General features: G+C 42.3%; 1 protein-coding gene across 2 annotated transcripts in view; it reads right to left on the minus strand.

Annotated features, from left to right (window-relative positions):
* zranb3 (zinc finger, RAN-binding domain containing 3) overlaps window positions 1–20,999 on the minus strand; it is a 75,084-nt gene that overhangs the window by 10,783 nt on the left and 43,302 nt on the right. For both annotated transcript variants that reach the window (XM_047577066.1, XM_047577067.1), the window contains exons 15-17: window positions 19,198–19,352; window positions 10,061–10,165; window positions 6,759–6,901 (exon numbers count right to left, since the gene is read on the minus strand). In XM_047577066.1, coding sequence (XP_047433022.1) covers window positions 6,759–6,901; window positions 10,061–10,165; window positions 19,198–19,352 — 403 coding nt within the window. The remainder of the gene's footprint in view (window positions 1–6,758; window positions 6,902–10,060; window positions 10,166–19,197; window positions 19,353–20,999) is intronic.

Here is a 20,999-nt window from a genome sequence, read left to right on the forward strand (position 1 = left end):
CATACTGGTTTTCCGTTCTTTGGAGAAGCGAACATAAGTATGGAGGGACCAGACTGAGGAGAGCCTCATAGATTACAAGCATACAGTGAGATTCTCGTCGAGTGCTCAGAGATGACCAGCCAGACTCGACGTAGAGCCGACAACCCGTGAAGAACCTCAACACATGGTGATATACAGTGTCCAAGGCTGATTTAAATGGGGCATACATATACAGCACATCTCCATCATCAATTAAAGATAAAAAAGTTGACGACACAAGCAGTTTAGCAGTGGAATTAGTAGTACCATCTCAGAAGCATAAAAACGAAGCATCATCTTTGAGCTGGAAGTAGTTTTTGGAAAATGCCCGCATGTGGACATGGGGGTTAAGTCACCAACAAAACATAAAACTGAACATGGCTGTGTGAAGACAGAATTGCAAATAATGGATTCCCACTGTCCTCAAACGAGTATTTGCTATTTAGCATAAAAAAAACAAGTTTCAACTGTAAAATTATCTTTTGAATGATTGGTTTGCATCATTTTTGTATCTATTTTTCCATGACCCCACCTTCCATTGTGTTTTTACACCAACTCATATCTAATTATGAATTATTACGTTTGGATGTTGACCCAATTGTGTATTTTGGTAGCAGTAAAAAGAGCTAAGCTAATCTCTGACAGAAGTCACTGTTAAGCCTTCTTGAGGTGTTGTGGGCCTAACTTAACAGAACATTGGTGAAAAACGCTAATGATGTGCCGCATACTGCCTACTGCTGTTGGCTAGGCTAGCTAGCTGCCGTCTTCTTGTTGGTTGCTAGTTGGTAGCTGACTGTTAGCCTGGTGGTCGGTTTTTCAGTTGGACTGGGCTTCAAAATGCAATTTGCCTTGGATGTTGGCACAAGGGATTGTAACATCTTATCCTGTGTAACAATGAATGAGAAGTTGCCACGAACCTAAAACTTAATGTCCCCATATGAGGACGTTTGGTCTCAGGAGGTTAATGACCAAAGAACAAATTGTTAATAATCCAGTCACAGGTGATGCGACGCTAATGACCACTAGACGCTGCAAAAAGAAAACTCTGGTTCCAATCAAGTGACATCCTCCAGCAACTGTGCAGCAGAAATAAACTAAACATGGGATGAATTTAAATGATCTTAAGGCCTAAAGTTATGCATAAATGTTTGTTTTGAGTGACCAATGGGTTGCTCCATGTCTGCCTATGCGTCTGCCTCCACAAGGAAGTGTCAAGACACCAGAGCCGCCGCACACAGAGCTTCAAACCCCCTCGTTATTGACTCCAGTGTTTGGCATCAAGGGGGTTTTATACACAGTAGGTGGTTCCAATTGATTCCAAATGAAAAATATATTTTTTTTACTAACTATTATGGTGACAAATTGGAAATAATAGCTCTGTTAATGAGTTCTGTTTGTTTTTGTGCTAGCAGAGTGTTTTTTCCTGATTAGATAACCAAGAAATACAAAAAAAGAAAAAACATAAAACACGATAAGAGCCCTGTGAGGACATGCAGTGGTTAAATACAGAATAATCTTCTCCAAACTCATCCAACACATCCAAACCATCTTTACCTCCACTCACACCACAGAAACGGCCGTATCAAGTAGAGAGAAATTGATTAGTGAAGTGCTACCAGTACAGATAAGGAGCCAAACATTTCAAGGCAAAAAAAAAAAAATCTGTTTTAAAAGGAAGGTGTGGAGAGGAAAAAGGAGAGGCGGCTGCCTCACAGTGCACTTGTTTACACACAGGCAATCAACTCCGGTGATGAAGCCGTTCGCTAATTGTCGCGCGGATCGATAATTAATGTTGCATCTTCCGAGCGTTTATTCTGACAGCTACGTCAATTCTTGAACTTGGTTTGATGAAATTTTACAGCTGGCAGACAGACACTGGCCCTGCCACCTAAAAATCAATAGTTGGAACGGTTCCTAGAGCTGTAGGACCTGTGGAAAAATACATTCAACACCGCCGCCTCGACTAAGAGGTAGCATTTACAACACAGTAAAAGATTTTATTATCACCTAAGAACATTTGATGCCACAATCAAAGGAGTTTACTGGAGTTTTTGAATGATATATTTAATTGTATTTAACAGCTACATGATGCATTTCTATCTTGATTGCACTGTTTTCTTGATTAGTAATGAAATACTAGCCTCCATGAAACACCCTGCTATTTAAAGGAGGGGTTGCCACTGCTAAACTGCTTTTAGTGCCTCTCTGCCCTGCAGGCAATGAGGTAACAATTTATGCATTCCTACCACCTCCATCTGGACAGAATACTTTCTTTGGGGGGAAGATGGAAAGAAGTCAAGGAAAGGTGGATGAGAGGAGGCAGAAAGTAGAGGAGAGAGACATCAAAGGGGAGAAGTTTCTCTGGAAGCGGAGGGGAGATGAGGAAGAAGGTAAGTCTCCATCAAACACAAGAGCTCTCTTTTTTGCTTCAAACAGTCCCAGCACAGAGGCGGGATGAAACGAGATACCTTACACTAAACTGGAGTCCAACTGTGCTCAGGGAGTGGGGATGCATGTGTGTGTGTGTGTGTGTGTTTGCATCTTTTCGTGTACATAATTCTGTTCACAACTGCTGCTCTTTCCTTAAGGATTACGTTGTCTGCCGTCGTCCAAATGTTTTCTGGCAGCATCGCGGTGACAACCAGGTTCACCGATTTGTTATATATCTATCGATGGGAACCAAGGACGAAAAACAATAACCAAGATGTATTCATCTAAAAGTGCTTTGGTTTGCAGAAAATACTAATATTTTGCATTAAAAGTGAGCGGTTCAGCCAGCAGGGGTGCTATAGAGCTCTTTTTAAGAGTGGGTGCAGAAGCAGTGAAGAAGACACAAAAATATCATCAAATCAAAAAAAGAGATACGGCACATAATGCATTTCAAAAGAAAAGTGTTAGGAAATTCAATTTACCGCTCACATCATAGGTCTTCAACAGGGGGTTTGCGACAAAATCTTTGGTTGATTACACATTTTCATATATATTTTTTTAAACGTTTCAACCATAAATTTAAATTTCTTAACACATTCACATGAATTCAACGTATTTTAGTAACCTCAACACACAGCACCGCACCACACCTGTAAATCTAAGCCTCCTGTACACAGTAGGCCCCGCCCCTACCGCTGCTGAGCCAATCACGAGGCTGCATAATACTGAGAGCCTATTCAGTCCCCAGGTGAAATCCAGAAGCTAACAGTGGCGCTCGCTCCCATCAGCCGACTACTGAGGCCAAAACGGACTGAATCATTTCCAACACACACACATTTGAATAGCTTAATATTGAATGCAAAATTATAATAACAATAATGTATACTCTTAAATAAACAAATTTAATATAGAACACATATAGTAGGTAGGGCGTCCCTACTTAATCTCTCCATCAGTTTGGGGTCCTTGGCCTGAAAAACTCCAAATGTAACTAAATCTGCCTCTAAATCTCACTAATTACATGCTACATCTTTATTATTATTAGTAGTATTTCTACAGATAACTAAACATAACAACAAATATATATATAAAATGCATATAACAGATCATAAACTTACCTAGCTTGTTGACTCTTGACAATTTTCAATTACACCTTCAATAAGAAAGTATATAATAAGTATATAGCGCAAAATGTCTCAAATGTTATTTCCTTTATTTTTCACAGCGTTAGTCGATTCAAAAACCTCACACAGAGGTGTTGGAGGCAGCGGCGGCACTGACAAAACGCAGCAGTTAACCGTGTTTTTGAACTAGATTATTCAGACTCAGTTTTCGGCCGGGTTTGCCGTTTGATGCGCAGCTGCAGGGGTGCTGTTGCAGGCTCAGGGTGGCAGCGGGTAGCCGAGAAGCGTACCTGGCTCCGCCCAGACCGGCCTGCAGTTCAGTGGCGAGGGCCAGAGCCTGCTCAGCTGTGTGGAATCAAACTAATGAGCTACTGCTCTGGTCTGGCCCAGCTGAAACTGCTTTGATTGATTGCTCCTGTCCTCCATTAGCATCGGTGACAGCGTCAGCCTTTTCTACGGCGGATATAAGGAGAACCCAGCTGGGGAATATGGAGCAGCTCATACACACTTCAAATGATATGTTAAACCATTAAAATATTAGCTTAAAGTAATGATGTGTGCCACAAATCTGTCCTTAGGGTAAATGTAAACATGCTGCATTTAAAATGTATACTCCTTATGACTTTCTTTATTAAATAATTAAAATCTTGCACGGAGATGTCATGTAAAGATTGCAAATGTCTATCCTGGCCTTGAATACAATCTTAAACGTGCACCATTATGTTCAGTTTATTCATTTCTTGGAAGAATCTGAGGAGATGTCTGAGAAAAAAAAAGACTTCTCTCAGTTTCAGCTTTCAAATTTACAACAGGAAAAGCCGTGCTGCAAACTCGGGGATGTGGAGGTTGAAAGATGAGGACATTCATCAAGGAGGAAGACGTTAATGTGGATAATGGGAAGTGTAGGATCCAGTGATGTTTTTTCCTTTCTTTTTTTTTTTTTTTTTGCAGTGTGATTCATTTCAGATGCAAAATAAAATCACAGTATCTGAGTTTGTGCTTCTTCAAGTTTGGCCGTAATTTTAAAATGATTAAGTTTCAGTCTGTGCAGCACTTTAATCTAAAACATGTCTTTTTAGAAACTGTACTACAGCAGCATTTGTTCACAAACAAATTATTTTCCTGGTTCTTATGTTAAATATTTTTACCATCTCTTTAAACATTTACACCATGCAAACAAGTGCTATTAAGTGGAAAGCAAGTACAGTAGTAAGTACTACTAGTAGTAATGTACATAAGCATTAAAATCTGTGTGTATTTCTTTTTTTTTTCTTGTATCACAACGAACACAGTCGCACATTATAGCAGCACATAAACCATTTACAGCCATTTTCAGCCAACGTTGGGGTAATTTCTACAATGACGCCTGCTTAGGCTGGATGCAAACTTGATTAAACTCCTCTAAAATCGCCGTAAATCATCACGAGTGGCTTACGACAAAAAAAAAAAAAAAAAAAAAACATCCACGGCGTTGGAAACCCGGGCAAAGTGCATTAAGTTTGAAGTAGCTGAAAACTGAGCGCCTCGGTGCGGGGAAGTTAAGCCGCGATCGCCCCGCTGAGCCGAAGCTGGAGCTTGATTGGTTCTGATTAGTGAATAAATCAAACAGGTATCAAATCAAGTCGGGCCAATTGCCTCCTACTCACACCTTGATTAGGTTCATGCACCCAAACACGTTTCCCCCGGTTGAGAAACACTCTCCCTCAGTTGCGCAGACATTCACACACACACACACACACACACACTCACACTCGCACACAAGTCCACCCTGTAATTGGCAAAATCTCCCTGCTTCTTTCCACGCCAGCTGTAATTAGTGTGCCAGCAACAATGCTTGTATGTCTGAAAAACACACGTGTACACATACACAGCGCTCATCCCCATCTTCTCTTACGCCTCAACTGACACCCTTTGAAACGCCCCCACACTCACGCACGCATAGAAATAATATCCAGTCTTCCGCGATGCCTGGGGCAGTCGTTCGTATTTACAAATCCGCCTGTTCCTCTGTAATCTCTAACACTGCTTCTTGGTTTCTGACATAACGTTGGGAGCTAACACGTTCCTTTGTTTGCACCGATTCAGAATTCACACTAAGTAGCCCAAAGGAGGCACGTTGTTAAATGAACTTAAGTGACATCCCATTCTCAATCCATAGGGTTTAATGTGATGTCGGGCCACCCTTAACAGCTTCGGCTCTGCTCGGAAAGGTTTCCACAAGGTTGAGGAGGGTGGTTATGGGATTTTTTTTTCCAGAAGAACATTTGTGAGGTCAGACACTGATGTTGGAGTAGAAGATCTGGCTCACAGTCTTCATCTAATTCATCCCAAAGGTGTTCTGTTGGGTTGAGGTCAGGACTCTTTGCAGGGTCAGTCAAGCTCTTCCAAACCAAACTCCCTCATCCATGTCTCTATGGACCTTGCTTGTCATGTTGGAACAGGAAGGGGTCATCCCAAACCGGTGCCCATAAAGTTGGGAGCATGGAATTATCCAAAATCTTTTGGGCTGTGTCCAAAATCGCCTCCTAACCCCCAGATGTAGAAACTATAGTGATGAAATTCTATGCCCTACATAGGGCACTCAAAATTTCCCATAAAGCCTTGCGTACTGAAGGTACTGACCACCTGATGGTCACTCGACGGGTGGTGGATATCCAGGGGAGTGGCCTGGGTAGCCGCGGCATGTGATTTTACATTCCCAACCACTTCCACAACTGGGCTTCTTGCCCAGGTGGCAACGCATTACCACGCTGGAGTTTGCTGAACAACAAGCGGCCTGCATGACTCGGTCCTTGATTTTATACACCTTGCATTTGCACTTTTGGGTATAAAGCGTATCTTCCTGATTTGCTTGTGCGTCCGTCCTTGGTCGGCCCAGGAACGCTTCTGTACGAAGGATGCACTTTTTAATAAATGCCACTTGTAACCGCATGAACTTGTGTCAGTGGGCGATGAGGTGAAAAATAAAAATTCACCTTTTTTCTCTATGTTTTCAGGTGGGGGATTTGCAAAGGCTTACAACTCACTACAGCCCCCTCAAACATTGACCAAAAGCCAAATCTTGATAGAGCTGCCATGGCCATGTAAAGGTCCTTGGCTGTCATTGCAAAACCACAGATTTTTAGTCAGGATTTATTGAAAGTCAAAGGATGTTTCCTACAAGAACTTTTCCAGCTAGAATCTGACCTCTTGGTGCTCGAGTGAGGGCGTTGGGATGTGGCCAGCTGCTGCAAGCCCAGGGCAGGGCTGTGGAAGAGACGGCCGGCGCGACGGAGCAGTTTCTGCTTCATGGCTGCCAGGCTGCTCCACTCCTGAACAAACCTCAGCACCTGCAATAGACACACACGCATCACTTTGTATTCAATTTCAAGCTGAAACTAAAAAAAAAACGCCGTAGCCTTCGTCTTCAACACAAATTGATAGTTTGGACATCGCGGCCTCTTTAAAAGCAAAACATTTTTTTTTAGTTTTTCCATTTTTGAAAATAGACTTGAGCCGAAAACAAAACAATTCAAAAGGAGACAGTTTTCCAGATAGCTGAACAAAACCCATCAAACCAAAAAGAGAGCCGTATAGGCTTTCAACCGAGTCGAGGATTCAAAGAAAATCCCATGGCATAATAACAAATAGCTCACCAGGCAGCGGGGCCTAATGGGCAATTTACCTACACCTGAGAAGTGCTTTTGTTTGCCAATAGATGATACATACAGCCATAAAAAGATGATTTGTGTAAAGATAAAACTCAGACCCCATTTTAGAGATGGTTATTCAAGCTCTCATAACATTCAGGCTCTCTTTGTTGACACTTCAGCTGTAGAATCACAGATATTTTTGACCGATATATATCACTTGCTGCTCATTAAAACCCCCCATTAAACAGCAACAACCAGAAGCGCAGGTAAATGGAGACTTTTTTTTATTATAGTTTACTATTTGTATTAGTTGTTAATGCACAAATTTATATTTTATATTCAGGTGAGTGAAATTTAGACCACAATGTGCGAAGCTGGAATAACTGTGATCATTTACCACCGAAGGATCTTTTGTCTTCCTCTTCTGGTGGTGAAAGTAATTAAACACACTCAATTGTCAACTTTGAGCGCTCTCCAATGAGGAAAAGCCACTCTTATTTAATCTGTAGTCCTTCTAAAGGATTGCCTTTTTTATCTGCAGCATCAGAAACTTGCTTTGGACACTTTCCACGTTCTGTTTTATCAATACCTAGGTATGCAAACTTGGAACTCGCACACTGGGGTGTTCGGTACTTCCTCTGAAGTAAGGACTCCGGAGGACGGGAGGATGCACGATGTCTACATGATCAGATGTAACAACACTTGGGCAGTTCACAACAATACCAGTACAAGTATCATTGACGTTCCTAGGTTTTGTAGGATAGGGAGGATTTGTAACTCTTGTCTTGTCTTGAACGTAACGTGAGACATTCAACCTCCTGAGACCCAAGCATTTGTTTGGAATGCATCTTCATTTCATTAAGATAAGATGAACATCTTTACATATTTGGGATTAGTACAGCCTAAAAAGTAGAAAAAATAAGCATCACCTTTGAACTAGAAGTAGTTTTTTTGAAAACGCAAACTCCCTAATGCAAAAGCAGAATTGGAAACGACGAAATCCCAACATCCTCAAACGTGTACTTGTGAATTTGTTATAAATCTATATGTCATATCAAACTAGAAAAGTTAATAAGTATAAACAAACAAGTGTATTGACCCTTTGCTGCCAGTATATGGCAGACAAAAGTGTCTCATTATGAGGACAACAGGTCTAAATGAAGCAGAATAAACTGCAACAAACCTAAAAACATAATGTCCCCATACGAGGACGCCGGGTCTCAGGATGTTAAAGCACTACAGCTTTAATAGGTAATAAAACCAGATTATATACCAATCATTTGCTTGAGATTGAAAGCAACTAACTTGTTTGTCATTTTGACAGCAAAAGAAGAAGAAGAAGAAGGAGACGGCTCACGTGGTGGAAGATGATAGAAACTCTGCTCATGTGTGCAGAGGTTTCTAGAGACTCCTGTCAGAAGTACAGTACGGATGAACTGAAATGTTTTGAGAGGCCGTCAAAGGTTAGCTGGGAGTCAAATGAGATGTCAAAAGTTGCGAATAAAGGTTGGTCGCTCTTTCAAGCCTCCAACTTTTCACGAGGTCACACGCGTTAACAGGTGATGTGTTGAGTGGGCGGACACTGGGAGAGCTTTGATTCATCAAGTGGATCTGGACAAAGTCGTACGATAATGAAGCTTCTAACACTTTAACACGGCCGACTAATCACACGAAATAAGCAACTTCCAGCTGAAAATCCACCGATTTCATGTACAAATCCGTCGAAATACATTTAACAATCATCTTCTCAGAGATGTTTTCAACAACATTTTATTCTAACACCATTTGTTTCAGAGGTGGTTTGGTTGTTTCTCTTGTTGCACTGGGTATGAGGGGAGTTCACACACCACTGCCCCCCGCCCTCCTTGACGTGTTGCAGCCCCGCATTAAATCGCTGGCTCGGTATTGATTTTGATGGACAATTGGAGTGTAACAGGGCATAAATGATGGGTCAGAGGATGGATGCAACTCACGCCCGGGGTTTTACAAACCAACATAAACAACGTGACAGGTGGGGCGTGTGTCAGTTGGTCCGTTACCGCGGCGGCAGATTGCAGGATTTAATATTAGCTGGTTGGCATGCGGGGGTCGTTTGAGGCGATGATCCGTCTCCTTTAACGACCCTCATAAAACGGCACTTTCTCTTTCGCCGGTATCCTCGCCTGCCCAAACTCTCAAACCGCCCCTCCTTTTTTTTTTTTCCTCCTCCCCTCTCTCTCTCTCTATCATCCCCCACCCTCTCCCCCCCGCTTCACTCCCCCACCTTCGGGGCCTGCAGTGGTGGAAAGTGGGCGCCCACACTCTATCTGTCAGGCCCCCGTTGCCGTGCGGCTGCTCTTCCTGCTCATGATCAGTGGCGTCATTAGTCTCACACGCACACACATATCTGTTAGGTTTAATAACCCCCGTACCGCCTTGTGCCGCATCTTCATTGGGTCAGTGGAATTGAAGCGATAGCTCCACCGACTGTGATATGAAACTAAATTATCTTAGTCTAAAATTAAGGTCATCCTCGAAGCAGCCTATGGGCACAGGAACTATCTACGACAACTCGAGAGCATGTGCAGAATTTTCTACCGGCTAAAAAATTCTGCAGTGTCCCACGGTTGCATTTTCGTCATGTCAATCAAAAGAAGATCGTATTGGCACATCTTATAGCCCAAAAAAGTCAGCTCCAGTTTAATTTAAAAGTGTTTTTACAGTAATGGCAAATTAAGTAGGTACATGTCCCCAGTGTAAACGCTCCCACACACACACACCTCACGAATATCAAGGCACACGCAAGAAACACACATTGAATGACACACACACACACACACACACACACACACACTCAGCCTGGCGGGAAGGGCAGACCTGTATTCGATTTTCCCGGCGCCGGCTGAAGGCCTCGGGCAGGTCGTCCCAGTTGGTTAGCTTGATGTCCAGAGGGACGAAGCTCAAGTTCAACGGAGCTCCGTCCTAAAAGATGAAGAGACAAAGAGGAGACAGCCTCAAGCAAAGATACCATCACTCTGAGAAGAGCGTTTACCAACAATCACTCATAAATATATATAAATAAGAATATGTATTAAGAAATTAAGAAATGGGGACAGTTTTGCAGACGACAAAGAACAACAAATTACAATTACTCAATTCCAAGATGAAGGTCGTGAGATGGAGCTGGACAAATGTAAGATGTCTACTGACCAGTTTTAAACCCACTCTGCGATTTGTACATGTATAGAGGCTGCTATCGCTAATTAGTATTACAGCTACATTGTTAGAGCTTGGTCCCATTTCCAGAAGCTTATGGACGCTACATGGTCTTATCTGTAAACGAACGACTTCGACATTATATACTATATGGTAAATAGGTTTAAAGTAAAGTGTATCCTATCTGAATTATAAGAACCTTAGCCCTAACCCAACCCACCAACCAACCCAACCAACCAAACCACCCCATCAATGAACCAAACCACCCAACCAACCAACCCAACCCACCAAACCAACCCACTAACCAACCAACCAAACCACCCAATCAACCAACCAAACCAACCAACCCAACCCACCCACCCACCAACCTTCCTTCCTTCCAGTTAATCCACCTGGTGTGTTGCTTGTTGTGTGTTGTTTTATTTTTAGTGGTTCCAGTTGTTTCCATATGTCTTTGTAAGAATATATAAACTATCTAAAAGCACATGTACTGCAGGCGAATGAATAAATATTGATTTAGGATTCATAAAATGATGTTTTCTTCTCACTTTCTTCAATTTGTGTCAAATTATGAACAAAACCACAGAGATTCGCAATAAAACTCTCATCAGTGTGGATCTTGGTAAGTTTAGAACTTGTTGAAATGTGCTTTCTCTTAAACTACTTTTCCCCAAAAACCTTATATAATATATATGTTTTATGTGTTTGATAAAAGGGTCAAAAAATGGCATCAAGTAATGAGAGTGTGTTAAGGTCGTGGAGATTGGCAGAAAATGTATCTGTAAAATGCAGCAAATATATTTAACTTGGTCAAGAGAAGTAGTTTCGGCTAAAACACTCCCGCCCTTAAAAGAAGACACTCTGCTGGAAGCAATAAGTGGCACCACTCTGCGCACATTCCCTCACGCTTCTTTGGAGATTCCTGATCGACTCCTCACATTTTCCTGTCCAAACAGTTGGGAAGACGTGGGACTTTGTTGCCAAGTCGTCGGTGTAACCAAAGCAAACAGAAACACTGTGTTCTTCTGAGCGAATGACGACGCTGCAGAGTTATTGTTTAATTTGCCCGACAACAAGAAATGTCAGGGCAATATTGTAGTTATACAATTTGGAGGGGGCGGGGGGGTGAGGCACACATGGATGGCAAACAAACCTTTCAGATGCCATGAAATAAATGTTAACGCTATGTGTCAGGGAAGGTGGGTGTCAGGGAGTGAACTTTCTGCCTTGTGCGACAGAAGAAGAATTTCTTTTATTAGTCCCATTACTTTACCACATGGCAAAAGTTTGGCAGAAGTGGAAACTAGGAAGACACAACATGGTCATCCGGAACTGCTGCCTCCTGTTGGCATAAATAGGTATTTCCTTTCACAACAGGTGCAGAGCGTTACGAGCCACCTGGCCGTGGGCTGTAGGGATTGTGGCGTGTTCAAGCTCAACTTTTCCATCCAGACACAGGGGATTGAAGTTTTGCATAAACATTTGTTGACGTTATTATCAGTCATCTGTTTAAATATGACTGGTTGACAAGTTTCTATCGTCGTATCCCCAGCTTTAACTGAAAATGTTGCTTTTCCGAACAGTCCAAACACACCATTACATGCCCGGTCAAGACGAACATATTTGAATATTTTGTAATGGCCAAAGCTTCCTAGTGTTAGCATTTATCTCAAAGCCCCAGTAAAGCCTCCCACAGCCTCTAGCGTGTGCAACAGCACATGAGAAATGGCTAACAAATACACAACTAAAGACTGAAATAAGCTCTGTCTGTAGCACCAGTACTAAATGAGAAGCGTGGATATGTATTTGGTCCTGTGCGGAGCATGAATAGCGACTGCACAAACCGAACTGTCACGGTGTAATTAGAAACCAAATACCAGGTTTTGCATGCAATTAGTTTCATTGTGCGCTGCAGCTCAGTTTGTACTCTAACTTTAGGTATCTTCCGCCAAGCAATCAGATTTTTAATTACTAACTTGCAGAACTTGAATCCAATTACATTCTTGTTCTGTAATCTGGAAACACTTTATTCTTTATTGGTTGCCATGGTAATTCCTGTGGTAACCAAGGAGCTTGTTAGTGATCTCTCTTGTTTTCCTCCCATTATTCTAATATATGTTTGAAGAAATGCTTCTTTTGTGACAGTGCGCACGCATTAAAAACCAGAAATAATGAGCACAAATACATGCATATACCCATAAGATATGTACCTCGCTGTAATTATAGGTAATCATACTGCAGAGGCTTGGAGGTAAGTGCATAATCATTGTAAAAAATAACCACAATAAAGAACATTTTCCCAGTTATTACTGCTTCATTAGCACTAACTGCTGCCAATTTGAAGCCTGAGATGCCACTTGCCCTCAGTGTTAACTTCAATCAAACAACAGGAACATTTCGCAAGAAAGGACCTGACCAGAGCCAGGTGCGGAAATGTTGGACAGAGAGGACAGGCAGGGACGGGGAGAAGGGATAAAGTCTAAAAGGTCAATACCTGGCAGCAGCCGACACATGGATTTGGAGATACAAATCAACATTAGGAAGTTTTTCTGGGCTGCACCTCCGCGCACAGAGAGCCCAAGTGTTTATTTGGATTATGGTAAAATAAATATCATGGGGAGTCAGGGGAACGATGGAGCGGGTTGTGCTGTAACAGCATGGAGCAGGATTAGAGCTCAGCTAGATGTGGCTGAAAAGAGCCACACTATCCTCCCCCACTAAAAAAAACTCACAATTTCAAAATGCAGTTCTTTTAGAAACTCGTGAAAAACAGCAAGGTGTTATTGGCCTCTAAATTTACTACATCCCAAACTGATCAAGTATCTGAGGCCCCTTCCCGCAACTCATAGGACCCAGGACACGTTCAATACACGAGTAATGTCTGAAATTGTTGCCGTTTGTCTGCAGGTCTAGTTAACTCACACGCAATCTGTATAACAGCAGCATTAACATGAACGTCCTCTGGTTTATCATCAAAACAGATACTATCCCAGATGCATTATGCAAAAAAATGCTAAGCTTCCGCTGAAAGAAATTGCCAAACAGGAATGAAAACCAGGACAATAAAAGCAGCGTCTACGTAAATAAACATGCATTTCTCTATCCTCCAGTCTGCGCCGCCATCCTGCCACAAACCCCCCACGCCGAGACTCGAAAAAACGCATGTCACAAAGCACTGATCACAGAGTCTGTCAAATCAAGCAGCCCAAAAAACACACACTAACAAGGTGAGCTGTCTTTCCTTAAAGCAACCACGTCTTCCTCACAAAACTATCCCCAGACCTATTTAAATCCAACAGCTCTGACGCGGCTGCGTCACAAGACTTCGCATGAATTATTTCTGCACCGTAAGGCATCTCAAGTTTGTCTCCGGGATGAAACTGCGACGCGTGGACTGTGATAATACTGTACCATTCAATGAGCGTCTCAGGGGTTTGTCACAAGTGACAAGAGAACAAGTTTCAGGAGTCTCAGGCAAAGCACATCATAAAATGTGTCTGGATCATCCCGACGTTGTAAAGCGCACACATCTGCCTCGGCGAGGTGTTGACAGGAAAACAAAGCGCCCACCCTCCTGAGAGGAAGGGACGGCAAATCCTTGAATAAAACAACAGTTTGATGTGGAGAAAATGGACATAAAATTCCTAATACTCAATATTTCTCATTCAAACCCCAGTGACAAATCTTCCCCTGATTGTGCTCTGAGCGGTACCCCCGTGCGAATTCTGCGCCTGGTCCGGGATTATCCCGATGTGACAGCTTTCCAGCCAGAATTCCTCCAGTTTATCATTTAAACGACAGCGGGGGACATTTATCTCCGCGGCTTATCGTCTCAGCCACGCGTGCATGACACTCGCCTATTGCCGTCAGGGTAATATTCCGTCTGTGATTCAGTTCGCCGCTTTGGTCTCCTCTATGTAAAACCCTCTTGTCTCTTATCTGCTTTAGTCAGGGGGGGGAAAGGGGGTTTGATCCCTCATGAATGAAACAAAAGGCGATCAATACTGAGGTCTGTTGGCAAGTGGCACTCAAAAAAGGAGCGGCAAGAATGCACAGGAGAAGGTTCAGCCATGATTGCGTAATGAAACACCTGAAGCCTCGGTGTGTGTGTGGGTGGAGGGGGTGGGGGGGTTGTCTGCAGTTCATTTAAAATACTGGTTGCAGGTCTGTTTCCTTTTCCTGGCTGAGTGCCTTTGTTGCAATGTCTTGGTCAGCTCTTTCAAAATGAATCGACCGCAGCTTGTTAGGGGACATCTACACGTTTATGACTGATCTATCATTTGCTCCCTCCGCGGCCTGGAGCGCTGTCAGGGAAGACGGTGCCGCTGCCGCTGCTGTTGTTGTTGTCGTCGTCGTTGTTGTTGCTGTTCATCACTGTTTGAACAGAGCGGGCCAAGGTGCTCGCTTATTTTCTTTGGGCTATCTTAGTGATCATTAGTCACCGTCAGTCAGGCACACAGAAAACAGTATTATTAAAGAGGGACTCTGGTGATTTAGTATTGAGCTTCCATAAAGTTGGGAGACAAGTGAGAGTTTTGTGCTCGTGCTGTTGTTTTGTTCAGTCTGCTTCTGTCCAGTAGTCGTCAAATAACCAGACACATCCCCGTGCACAGCAGGGTTAATGGTGCCTCTTAAATGCAACACAGATAGCATTGATGAGGACGCACATTTAAGGCTAAAACCAATGGCAACCCATTGCATGGCATTAGCAAAGGGGTGAGAGAAATACCTTCCAATACCACCAGGTGGCAGTAGTCTGCATTCATCACATCAAATCATGGGCGCCCTAATTAAATATCCCAGCGTCTACTTACTTTAAATATCTTAAATGAGCCTGTAAAATGCTTTGTAGCCCATCAGTCATGGAGCTGTGTTTAACTTCTCCTCAGTCTTCCATGTTCACACATTATAGCGTTAGCATGCTAGCCCTAAAAACTTTACGAATAACTGAGGTAAAGTTACGTGTCAATTACATTTGTCTATCGACATGGACATAAATTACATGCACACGTGGGTTTCACAGTATATGTGACGGTAGCTGCTTTTTTTTCTAAGCTAGATAACTAGCTAGCATAAGGGTCGGTTAGCTTCATGCATTTGTAAAGCAGCGTTTTTGTGATCACGGTTCACATTGATGATGGTATGTCTTTATTTTTATTTTATATAAAATCTTAACAAACGTCAAAGAGAGACATTAACATTTAACGTTAACGGTACCTCACATAATAGAGAGAAATCAGTTGACATCCAGTTCTTCCTTTTAATCTTCTGCTTCCGTAACTTTCTCCGTTTTTGTTTCCCCGTGTTTTCCTGATCCTGTGCTGGAGCCATAAACTGAGCACTGTAGCATTTTTTAGCCTTTAATCCAACTTTATTCTCTGTTATTGCCACTTCTCTATGGGTGAATATTGGTTAGACGTATCCAAGATGGCGCCCATGAAACACGTGACCAGCTCAGAACCAATCAGCTCAGACGGTCCATTCCCTAGTTGGACAGACTCTCTCTAACATAATATACTCTGTTGTGGACAGAAGTTAAAAGAGAAATTACAGAAGTAGGGCTGGCTTCTGGTTGCTGGGAAAAATTGAGCTCAGAAAAAAAAAATCCTACATTTCCCATAATGCTCATCTTTCATTGGTTGCTTCCTACAGAGTAAACCCGGGTCCTCAGTTTGGAGTTCAGACTTTTTAGTTGAGATACTGTGACATTATCAGGTTTCTTTTCTAATACTTGACAAAGCAAACGCCACAGAAGACCTTTTGAGTAACACGAGGAAACTTCTAAACATATTTAAATTCATATTTAAAATCGCTGCTTTAAGGAAGACATTTGTGCTCACAAAAAGCCTCCTGACCACCTTCTTGGGGGATTGCGGATGAACGCGGAGGAGTTTGAAGGAGGGGGGTTTCTTGTTAAATTGTAGTGGTAATCCTTTCATAATTCCTAAACCTTTAATTTGTATCGAGTAGACGAATATAAATGGGTTTGACGAGCCTTTATTTCACCTTTTTTTCACACACAGCCTCAATCAATCCCTGAGAAGTGAACAAAAACTGGCGAAATGACTCAAAGAGGCTCCTCTGTTATTAGAAGGAAATCAAGAATGTGATCAAACATCAAGGTTTTCTTTATACCTCACTTAACCTTTAATAGCATATCAGTCTCGTCCTTAAAAGGTCATGAAAGTTGATTAACCTTTCAATCACCATTAGTTCAAAATATCTTTCATTCTTCGACTTTAAACTTTCTTAACGGTGCCTGAAACTATGTTCTCACATCTGTGCTGTCAGCTAATTAGCAACGGGTTGAAGAACTGGATGTGTCATATTTTTATAACTGCATTGTTATTTGCGGCGCAAACTTGAAAAGGAGTTGTTGATCTAAAAAAAATAAATGAATTAATTAAAAAAAAGAGAAGAAGAAAAAGAAGAAGTAATAATGTAATTATGTTTTTATACTGGAACAGAACATTTGGGTGGGCATCAACCCTCAACATGCCCTTTCATTTGTTTTTTATTTTTTATTGCTTTGAAACCCTGCAATAAAAATGATAACATCAGACACTTGTCGTTTTCATTTCCTCCCACTTAAAAATACACAAGAAAGGTTAGCTTCTTCAAATAGCTGCAGGAATAAAGGTTAATTTAATTATTCGACACCCAGTGCTCGAACGTGTGACACGATATCACCTTGTATTTACTTGTTAAAAAAAAATAAATAAAAAAAAAACAAGGAAACGCTTACAAAAGAAAAACTGAAGGGTGTTGATACTGTACACTTATTGATATGAGTTTTCTGATGGGAAACTTAACCAAACAACTCAGCGGTGCGTTTTGTTTTTGAAAGCTCATGGGAAATTCCATCACAAGGACTTTTGCCCATAAACTATTTTGGGGGAAAATAATTTGCTGATTAGTTGGAAGCAGGGACAGGCATCGATTACTGGTTCTTTTAAGGCACCGGTTATCAACGGTTCAATTCATCGGCATCATTACGCTCATCGATTCCCCTTATCGATACTTTTCTTCCCAGTCCAGACGGGGGCAGTAATGCACCTAAAAGTTGTTTGCCAAACCCCATAAAACAAAGGAAGAAGAAGAATCTTTGGCACGTCAATGGCAGAGATACTGAAGCGTTGTGTAGTGTAGCTTCACTTCACCAGAAGGGATTGTAATGGCGCAATGTGCGACTTATGCAGCAACGTAATTTCAAGTAACAACATCACCAACCTGATGAAGCATTCGTTGATGACGCACGGCATTAAATACAGAGAGCGCCATGTGTTCAACAAGTGTAGCTATCGGCTAAGTTCGAGTGACCATTTTCCCATTTGTTTACTCACACAAACTCTTATCTCTCGTTTAAAAACTCAACACAAATTGCTTTTGTTCACGCGAACCCACAAACGCCTACTTTCTCTAAACTAAACATTCACAGGAAGAATCGATAAGGGAATCGATAATGGCATTGGGACGTTTTTACTGGCGTCGGTATTGGCCGATACATGTGTTCGCTGATACACACACACACATATATATATATATATACATTTTCTCCCAGCAAGATTTAAAGACAGGCACATCTACAGGCAGCCCTGTGCTGCTGGAAAAGCTGAGCACCCATACAGCCCATACATTGCCCCTTTTCTTTTGGTTATTTTTTTCTTTTTTAGCGACTTTTTCTGTCGTTGTTAAGTAGGAGTTTGCTCGCTGACATTTTTTTCTTCTCGCTCTCTGGCAAGTTAATAGCGCGGGTTGTCAATCAGCCGTGGTCTACAGTGTAGATTGGAGCTGCTGTGCCGTTGTTAAGCTTTGGTATGAAAACCAAAAGTATCTGATTGATTTGCTCCCCCTCAAGGTGCCGTGGCCCAGTCTGGACTCTGCAGGGTCTGTTCAGTCCAAAAGGAGAGACAAAGGACAGAATGATGTCTCTCATGCAGGGTTGTCTGTCTTTATTGGCCTTCAGACCTTTATCTTTTCTTTGAGTTCAGTAAATGTTTTTGGTTAAATTGAGACTTGTAACATTTGTTACCATTGTGTCGTTTTTGTCAAGTAAGTGGAGGGAGAATAAGGGGTATTGGCTCCAAATATCGGCTCAGGAAAATGGGAATCAAAAAAAAAAAAAATCGGTATCGGCCCTAAAAAGTCCATATCGGTCAATCTCTAATCGGTATCAATAAAATCTTATTCTCTGTATTAGTTGAAAAACGCACCATAATTAAATCTAAATGCGTTACCAGACTCATATTCTAATAAGAATTAAGAGCGGAAACACCAGGTTAGGTAACTACATTAAAAAAAAAAAATGGTATAAGACAACGGAACAAGTAACAGCTGGATGTTTTGGGCACATATCAGCTCCCAGACCGACCGTGGAAACTAAAATCTGAATCACTTCAGTCGGGCTGAAGAAATATTCACCTATGCCGTTGCCATGGACTTTCTGACTAGGAGAGCCCACTCGTCCAAATATGAGGGGCAAACGAGGTGAACTGAGGAAAGATCAAGAAGACTTCTATGAAAAAAAAACAAAAAAACAAGGCAGCCCAGCGCCAGGTAAACACTCTGGATTTACATCGCCTTTCAGCGCAAACTCCACTTAACGCACAGTTGGACAATATGGGCAATTGCAACATCTCCCATAATTGCACCGCCTGTTCACAACACTGAGGGGAGGAAGGGGAAAAAAAAAAAAAAAAAAAGGAAAAGAAAATCATTAGCAAAACATCTCTGGCCCCCTCGTGAGCCGCGCCTGTGATCAAATATGCACAATCAAACGCTCACGCGGGCGGCGGTACCTTGGAGTAAAGATATATTCGGTCCGTGTACTGGCTGGCGCAGAACTGCAGGCCTGGGTGGACGGGATGGGCGGTGCTGCCGTCCTCTCCGCCGCTGCCCTCGCCGTCGTCATTAGCATCGGCAGCAGAAGATAAACACGCCACAGCTCGGCAGTCTGCAGGGAGAGAGGAAGAGGCTGACTAATATCTTGCTGAGCATATATTATTGGCTCATTATTGGCTTTCACATCTTTATTGGTACTCTGTTTGCTCTTCTGGTGATGCAATGAGTGGAAGAGACATTAAACTCCTGCAGCTTTTAAGATTTATTATACGGAGCACAATACGGAGGGAGATATGACATTCGCGGCGGATCATTCAAACGCACGTAGATGTTTTGGAAATCTTCTATTTAGGGTTATTGCTTTCAAACATTTCATTATAGGGCCCCGAAATGAAAATGTTGAGGTAATTATCTGTGACATTTTCATATAAATAGAAATCAAAGCGAATACAAGGGGCTGATATAACAACCAGCCGACATGTAGGGGGGTCCCGAGGCTGCCTGCGTTGCTGTTTTATGCAGAATCCCAGAAGATTGTTTTAAATAAACAGAATAAATTAGTAATATGTCTTAAATTGCAAGTGAACCAGCGAGAAAAGCATCTGCAGACTCATTTTTTTTTGAGCGGCAAGTCGTAATTTGTCGAGACAACTGACTGATTGAAGTGTTTTTTTCGCCTGAGTTCGATTGGTGAAACTGATATTGACTTTTTGGCAAATATTCCTTTAACAGAGCGCGATAAGGAGATCGACATTTCTTGTGGCTGTGCATGGAGGTGGTAAGATTATCCACACCGCCTTGAGGTGTAGGTGGTCCAAGGAGCTTAGTCAACAGATATGTGCAGTAGCCAGCAAAGCTATTAATGGGGCAAAAAAGTGTAGTTATTTCAGTTTTATACACAGATCAGCCACAACATTACGACCACTGAGAGAAAAAGTAAATAGTCAGTTTGACACACACATGATTGGTGGTTATGTAAAATCTATTCAGAGGAGTCAGTTCGAGCTGAATTAAATTAACTGCATCGTCTGCTAATAAATGAGCAGAAATGGCAAAAATAGACGAGCATTGTGGCATTTACGCGTGCATATTTGTCGGGTTTATTAAGCTAATCACATTTACCGTAATCCACCCTCTCATCTCACTCTCGGCAGCGAAAGCCATTCCTTCGATGTTGTATAATACTGCAGCTCCGGAGAGAGAGAGAGAGACAGAGAGAGAGGCAGTTTCTTTGACAGAAACCGGCCAATTTATTTTTCACAAGTTCACACAAGAATTTGCCGAACAACAGGACGGGAACTCGACCAGAGAGTGAAAAGGAGTGATAAAATGACAGTCACAGAAGGAGAGAAAGCGAGAAGGAGAAAAAGAGAGGAAGCGGGTCATTAATGTCAGCTATGTAGCTCGCTCATCCCGCTAGCATCTAGCGAGAAAAGGTCAGGCGGTGGAAATGAGACCGCCGCTGTTCGACCACGCTTCATTTAGACAATGACCTATAACACTGTGATTATGCTCGCCTTAAATCACTTCGCGTGGCCAGTTGTCTGCCTCGTTCGGGCGCTTGTTCGCAGGAAGAGGTGTGTGTGTGTGTGTGTCCATCTGGATCGCTAATGGAGGAGGGGAACAGTGACACAGGTTGATGTCTGTGACATGAGAGTCGCCGTTGAACAAGTGAACTCCTGTATCTTGTATCTGCACTGGATCCCTCGCGGGTGGGGGACACAATCAGCCGACTTCAGGAAATACGAGCAGCTACGAA

Source organism: Mugil cephalus, chromosome 23 (genome assembly GCF_022458985.1).
Source record: "Mugil cephalus isolate CIBA_MC_2020 chromosome 23, CIBA_Mcephalus_1.1, whole genome shotgun sequence".
NCBI lineage: Eukaryota > Metazoa > Chordata > Actinopteri > Mugiliformes > Mugilidae > Mugil > Mugil cephalus.